The sequence below is a fragment of the Grammomys surdaster genome, unplaced genomic scaffold (assembly GCF_004785775.1).
Source record: "Grammomys surdaster isolate TR1022 unplaced genomic scaffold, NIH_TR_1.0 164, whole genome shotgun sequence".
NCBI lineage: Eukaryota > Metazoa > Chordata > Mammalia > Rodentia > Muridae > Grammomys > Grammomys surdaster.
This window is the reverse complement of record NW_021604612.1, coordinates 966,462-974,176: the sequence shown is the minus strand read 5'-3', so window position 1 is coordinate 974,176 and position 7,715 is coordinate 966,462. Positions and strand designations below refer to the sequence as shown.

At 48.3% G+C, this 7,715-nt stretch overlaps 1 protein-coding gene across 1 annotated transcript in view; it reads left to right on the top strand.

Moving 5' to 3' along the window:
- Nucleotides 1–6,995, top strand: part of LOC114619565 (beta-adrenergic receptor kinase 2-like) — a 50,111-nt gene extending 43,116 nt beyond the window's left edge. Inside the window, exons 3-4 of the mRNA XM_028765385.1 lie at nucleotides 444–517; nucleotides 6,373–6,995. Coding sequence (XP_028621218.1) covers nucleotides 444–517; nucleotides 6,373–6,492 — 194 coding nt within the window. The 3' untranslated portion in view covers nucleotides 6,493–6,995. The remainder of the gene's footprint in view (nucleotides 1–443; nucleotides 518–6,372) is intronic.
- The last annotated feature ends 720 nt before the right edge of the window (nucleotides 6,996–7,715 follow it).

Sequence of the window (7,715 nt, the reverse complement as noted above, 5' to 3'; positions counted from 1 at the left end):
TCTATCCCTCTCCCTCTCCCTCTCCCTCTCCATGTCCCTCTCCATGTCCCTCCCTGTCTCTCTATCCCTACTCCCTCTCCCTCTCCCTTTCCTTCCCCTCCCTGTCTCTCTGTCCCTACTCCCTCTTCAACACCCCTGCCCATGCCCTAATAAACTATTCTATACTAAAATCATCATATGGCTGGTTGGGACATCATGGGGAAGAGATGCCTTGGCATGGACCTGCCTGCGCCCCACAGAGGCACTCACACCATGCCTTGCTTCTACCAAAACATAGCCTTGGCTTTTTCTTTTTTCTAAAATACAACAGCCGTGGTACAGTCACCTGAGGTCCCTGTCCAATTCAAGATGTTGAGCTATAAACATATTACTTCAGGGAAGTCCCACGAGATAAAATTTCCTCATTTCCTAGCCTGAAGTCTTTTCTTTTCTCCTTGCTTTAGGCTTCCTGCTATTTAAAGACTTCTGCTTGAACGAAATTGGCGAAGCGGTGCCTCAGGTGAAATTTTATGAAGAGGTAAGACTCAGGCCTCTTGTGAAATTCCCTTCTAAAGTGTGTTCAGCTGAGCGTTGGAGCAATCTTAAGGATCGTAAACACCTTATGTAATTCAGAAGTTCATTAAAACTCCTTACTGGTGCAGATGTCTCAGCAGTGGTGGCCATGCCCACAAGCCAGGGCTGATGCACACACAGCTCAGGCGTAAAAGAAGCAGCTGTTCTCAACCTGTGAGTGGCAGCCTCTTTGGGGGTTGAATGACCCCTTCCACAGGGGTCACAGGTCAGATATCCTGCATACCAGAGGTTTATGTTATGATTTGCAACAGTTGCAAAATGATTCGTAACAGTAGCAAAATTACAGTTAGAAAGTAACAATGAAATGATTTCATGGTTGCGAGTCACCAAAACATAAGGGACTGTATTATAGGTTCTCAGCATTAGGAAGGTGAGAACCACTGCCCTAGAGGCTTTGGAAAGAGGGAGAGAGAGAGGGAGAGAGAGAGAGAGACAGAGACAGAGACAGAGACAGAGAGACAGACTGACAGACTCCAGAGGCTCCAGAGTTGTTCAGAGGTCACAGGCTCTTGGCCATCAATAGATCTTGGTTGCATCTATGACAGGTGAGGCTGGGGGCTGCTGGGTTTGAAAGAGAAGCTAACTTGGGGCTTGCTGGCCATCTTGGGGGACTAGAGAGTCAGGACTTTCTGGGGCTGGGTCTCACAAACACATCTGCTTTTCCTAGGACATCGGGTGAAGTTTGGGGTTGGAGGGGCCTGGAGAGTTAGTGTAGAAGTTTCTGGAAGGTGCATCAAAATCTAACTTAGCCTCATGGGGTTAGAGGATGCAGACATCCTGGGAGCGGAAAGAGTAAGCCAGGGAGACCCTGGTGGGAGTGTCCTGTCCAGCGTGAACATACAACTGCTCAGGGCGGCTAGAACAAGCACTGTGGGTTGGTGGCTACTCAATGTGGATGTGTTCAAGGTCATCACAGCAAGGTGACATTTAAATAAGGGCTCGGGTGACAAGACTGGCCTCTGGGTGGGTTCGGAGTGCACAGGAGGCCACACAGCTACCATGGTTAAAGGAGAGTGGCACATGAGGAAGTGAAATTGAGGATAGCATTGTGGATGTGGGGGGAGAGAGAGGGCAGGGTAGTTAAACCACACACACAACAGTGGCAGATTCTGAGTCTAAAGTATACGGCAGGCATGTTGGGTGTGCTGATCTTCACACCTCTGCTATGTGTTGGATGTTCTTCACCCTGACTCAGTTTACCTCAGGCACGAGAGAGATGTTAAAATCTCCCACTAGGATGGTGGAATGGCTTCCTGACTCCTGTTGTCTCTTTTCCTTGTATGTTGAAGCTCTGTGGTCAGCCTCACGGACATATTGCTACAATGTCACAGTGTGAAGTGATTTGCCTGTCATCTGAACCTTTTCTTTGGCTCCTTTCTCCCTGGGCTACGGACACAGCCACAGGTGCATGTGGTTCTGGGGAGGAGGTCTCTCTCAGGCTTTCCGTCTTTATGGTGCTTCTTTGTAGGTATGCGAGCCTGCTGTTCATGCCCGTACTGGCATGCCTGCTTCCCAGTGACTGTAGATATCATTTCTGCAACGTTTGCTGAAAGTCTTCAGCAGCTACATTTCCACCCTCAACCAAATCAGAAGCAACTAGGGCGATTTTTTTTTTTTTTTTAGAACGCTCCCTCCCTCTCTTCCCGGATTCCGGTCCTATTTTTTTGATCGATGGATATTATCGTGCCGGCCCCAAAACTGTGTTCAGTTTTTCTTTTTGACATTCTTTTTCTCTTCTAGAAACTGGATAATATCTTTGGTCTGTGTTAGAACCCACTGACCTTTTGTCTCAGCTTCTACAGCCTGCTCTCCCATCCATCCGCTGAACGGTTTATTTTGTAACTTACATTTTCGCTTCTGAAATTCCCAGTTGATTTTTTTTTTTTTTTGATAGTTACTGTTCGGGTTTTTGTTTCTGCTGCTGTGATAAAAACGTCCAGACAAGAAACGAAGAGGAGGGAGGGATTATTCTGCTTAAAATCCCAGTTACAGTCTGTCCCCGTTGAAGCCAAGGCAGGAGCTCAAAGCTGCCCACATTACAGTCAAGAGCAGAAAGACCCCAAGGCTAACCCTTGCTAACTTGCTCTATGCTAACTTTTTCCTCCAACTGTTCAAGACCCTCCTTCTCCACCCAGGGAAGTACTTTCCCTGAATGAGCTGAGGCTTCTTACATCAAAGAACAATGAAGACAGTGTTCCCTAGACAGGCCCACAAACCACCTCCTATAGAAAATTCTTCAGTATTCCTATCTTCCTGGGTAACTCCAGGCTATAGCAAGTTGAAGGCAAAAACTAAGTAGCAAGGTAGTTTTATATGCTGCTACCCACCTCACAGGTATGCTCTTACTACTAATTATAATACAGTCTTTGTCTGATAATTCCAGCCCTGGTCTTGTTGGATTAGATCTCATGGCTGGTCTGCATTTTCCTGTGTGGGCCCATCTTCTTCACATGGGAACAGCAAAATCACATATATACATCGGTGTGATTGACAATTAATTGATGAGCCCCTAACCTCCCACAAAGAGCATGGGTAGTTTATTGCCAGCAGACCCTGAGCCCAGCTCTCCCCTACCCTGTGGTGTACCATCAGTGACTCTTCTTCAGCCCCTCAGAGCCTTTCAGCCACTGAGGTTGGCCATGCTCAGATGCTCACAGGTCATCAGGTGTCCAGCATGCGTGATGGAATTATCTATGTGGATTTTTGTTGTGAGTTGTTCTGATGCTGTTTGTATTCTGATGTTAATTCTGCTTCCTTAAGAGGGGCTGCCCCCAAGGGGCAGACCATTGAGCATTCCGGTGATCTCATCTGAGCCTTCTCCCCATTTTAACTGGCCAATAATGGCTAGAGCCTGTGATTGGACAGTGGAGGGGAAAGGTGGGACTGAGGGTTTGAGAGTGGGGGGCAGGGAGAGAGAGAGAGAGAGAGAGAGAGAGAGAGAGAGAGAGAGAGAGAGAGAACAGGGGAAAGACATAGGACTGAAGAAGAGGAGGAGGAAGCCATGATGAACCAGAACCACATAGCCAGGAAAAACTGCAAGTAGCAAAGGGTCTCATAGCTGGGGAATAAGTTAGTATAGTGTTAGATCTGTCCAATCTTGGCATATAGCTTATAATTATAGTAACTGGATTGTGTGTATGTTTTTATGGACTTATTGGGGTTGCAGATTCCAGCACCAGATTTTGTCAACTTCCCCATTATCCGTGCCTGTTAGGTTACTCTCCGGTGTGTCTGTCATCATGATTCCTTGAATTGACTGTCATGGTCTCAGGAAGCCCATTCTGCTCTAAGCAGGTTATCTGGGGTTTGTGGTGGATTTTGAATGAAGCATGGGTGTGACGGGCTGATGGGCTAGACACGAGGGTGCAGCATGTAGACCAAGGGAAAAGTCAACGACGATCCTCCTTTCAGCTCCGTTTTGTGACAAAGAAATCCAGTGGGACGGGGTGGCTGTGATCCATTGCAAGTAGAGATGGCAAGTAAAGACGGCAAGTAGAGACGGGGGCTCCTCTAGATGAACTCGCATGGGATTACTCTGTAGATAACCAGCGGGAAACATCGAATGTGTGGCTGCCGATGTGATGTGGGCCCAACATTTGCAGGCCTGGTTGCTTTCCCTAAGGTTTGCATGGCTAGTGACAGCCTCACAGAGTGTCCAGGATTCTGAAGCCGATGGGAGACTGAGGAATGGAAACAAAATCCTGGAGATGCAGAGTTCGGATTCCAGAGAGGTGGGGCTGGAACACAGAAGCAGGCTGGACAGTATGACATGCGTAGTGTGTCCAAGCAGAGAATGACTGTATATGGGCGTATGCTATCACCCCTGTTCTACAGTGTAGAGGCTCATTACCTGAGTAACAGGTTAGCTCTCCTACCATTCTGAAATGTGTCCTGTGGTCAGGAAGTCTTTTGGGCAGCCATGTCATGGCCGACAGCTTGTTCCTTAGCGAGCCTTCTGAAAGAAAGCGAGACGTGGGTTTCAGCCTCCGATGGCCCCTTGTTCTCTCAGCTGCCGACCCCGTGCTCTCTCAGCTGTTGACCCCATGCTCTCTCTGTGCTGTCTGGTACTCACATGGGGTTAATCAGACTCTGGTCCCAGAGCACAAACACGGTGCTGTGGTTCGTTTGTTCACAAAGCCAGGATTATCTGTGTTGCTTCAGGAGACGAATCATGAAAACTTTAGGAGTGAGCATCTGACTCGCCAGAAGCACTGTGCCTCATGGGTCCCCTGGACGCATCCCTTTACGGTTGTGTGGTTGTGTTTAGGATATTAGTTCTGGGATGGTGTGCTACCGCTCCAGGTTGTTTGTGTATCAAGAGACATGCTTTGGCCTCCGGTTGGCTTGGCATCTGTTCTTGCATTCGGGCCATCTGGCGTTAACCCTTGACTATTCCAAGACCAAAATGCAACCAGAGGAGTCAACCAACCATAGGAATCAACTAAGCCCCATCCTGTCCTCTCTGATGGCTTGGATGAACTGAGCCTGACGTTGTCTACCTTGCAATGGCGTATCTATGCAGTTGCTTAGTGCTTAGTTTTCAGAGACTGAGGTAGGATGCTTGGACCTGGTTATGCCAGCCTTGCTGAGACATTCTGATCCTCCTGGGATGGTCCCACAGTGTCATCTGCCCCATGAAGACCCCATTCCTAGCCCCAGAAGTCCCTCTGGCGTGACTGCCAGCCACCATGCTACACTGCCGATTGGATCCTTGAAACACCTCAGTGTGGAAACCAGCTAGTTGTCGTAGGGCCTCCTGTGGTGACACTCTCTTCTCCCTCCCCCAAACCGTGACCTCATCTGCATGAGGAATCTTTATAGGATTGACTGGCTTTTTATTTCAGTGTATGAACGGCAGCCTGTAAGGTCAAAGCTACCCCCATGGGGAGCAAGTCCCTTTTCTGCCAGCCCAAAGGGACAGCTCTCAGGTGTCACACAGTGACTGTAAGTGGGTCGCACACGGCAGCGCGGCATGCGGAAGGTGTCTTGACCTTTATATTTTATTGTTTTTAGTCTTGTCTTGGGGTGTCAAAATATGTGTGTAAAGAAATGGAGACAGTTTTCTGACCAGGGACCTCTCGAGATCAGATCACAATAAGCGGGTTAATTTCATTATTCCCATGTGCCACAAGTGCTTCTAAAATCCCGTTTTACTATTTAGTCAGCTCAAAGGCCAGCTGGGAAGCCTTTCCTAGCAGCTAGAAACACAGTGGATCCTTCCTTCCTTCCAACTGTCTCTCTATCTAGTCCAGGCTAGACTCAGACAAACTCTTCCCATCTCTGTCTACCAAGGCCTGGGATGCCAGCCATGCACACCACACCTGGCCTGTGATAACTAGTAGGGTTGTAAAATCACGCTTTCATCCAGGAGTCCACTCCAAACACACACTTCCCTCATGTGAAGGTGGAAATCTGACAAATTCTGGCTACTTTCCCCTGCTGGGACTCTGGTAGAGTGTGAACACGCTCCACCTCGGAGCTGAAGTCCGGCCAGCTTTGGAAAATTTGTGCTTTGGAGAGAACTGGCCAGGCAAGTGGCCCCAGGCTTCTATGTAGTGTGGGATAATTGTGGCTAGGGTAGTCTTTGTTTCTCCATTCAAATGCTCAGGGTCATCATGAGTCTAACCTGTGGCAACCTTGTTATCTCCTCCTGCAAAGCAGTCATTTTTAGGGGAAATGCTGCTTCGGTAATTTGTTTTATCTCACGGGGGAAGGTTCCCTCCCGGGTCAAGTGTAGCTCTAAATAAAGCCGGTTTCTAGGAAGCCGTGAGCTAATGTTGACAACCTCTGGAAATCTAGATAAAAGAATACGAGAAGCTGGACAACGAAGAGGACAGGCTACGCCGCAGCCGGCAGATGTACGATGCCTACATCATGAGGGAGCTCCTATCCAGCACACACGTGAGTGTCCCATCCTGATTGATCCCCAGACGGCACCACACAGGGCGTTGACAGGATCTCTGTATGTAACCCGGCTGATCTTCAATAGCCTCCTACACACTAACACTGACACCCTGATGATGGTGATGCTGATGATGGTGGTGATGCTGATGATGTTGTTGCTGTATCATTTAGGGGTCTGGAATTGAACCCAGGGCCTTACGCTTGCAAGGCAAACACCACGGAGCCATCACCCTAGCCTTGCCTCATTGGACTAAATTTAGCTATACGTTTAACAATCGGGTGAATCAGAGTTCTATTACTCTATAAATCTTCAGTGATGTCTTGGGATTGATGGGGATTATAATTATTATGCTAATTTTATTCACGAGGAGTTAAGTGATGGTTGGAATTATTGTCTTCCTTAGAAGCTGGATAAGCATTGGGATGAGGGAGCACATGGATTTAATTAGCAAGGTAGAAATTGCAATGTGGCCGGGTGCCCAGCACTTGGGAGGCAGAGGCAGGCGGATTTCTGAGTTCGAGGCCAGCCTGGTCTACAGAGTGAGTTCCAGGACAGCCCAGGCTATATAGAGAAACCCTGTCTCGAAAAACAAAAAAAAAAAAAAAAGAAAGAAAGAAAGAAAGAAAGAAAGAAAGAAAGAAAGAAAGAAATTGCAATGTGGGTGACTCTATACCAACACAGGCTGTTCTTTTCAAAGGACACACAGTATTGACCTACTCTGTCCAGGGCCGTGGCCACTAATCTCATGTAGCTACTTGGGTTTATTTAAAGCAATTACTATTAGTTGAAGTCACTTCTGGGCTCCCCATGAGCTGTGTCCCAAGTACCCTGGAGTTCCGTGTGGCCGGAGGCTCCCATAGGTGACAGTGCAAAGGTACGACGTTGTACCTTGTCAGGATGGCTGCCTGGATGGCCCAGTCATGCCTTAGCACTTAGGATGTATTTACAGTTCATGGTGATGTGTGTGCGGCTCTGGCACACGCAGGCCTCTCTCAAACCTTCCGTTGCTTCACTGTGCTATAGAGAAGAGATTGGGAGCCCGGCACATGCTCATTGCCTTGTACCTGGGTACCTTGGCTGGGCACGGCTGAGCTCTGGAGGACACATGCAGTCCATAGAGCCAAATTTGGCTTTCCTCAGCTCAGCTATGGGGGGCGCACTTCAGCAGAGTGGTAGGTTTTGTTCAAATGACTGTGGAGATCACACACATACACACACACACACACACACACACACA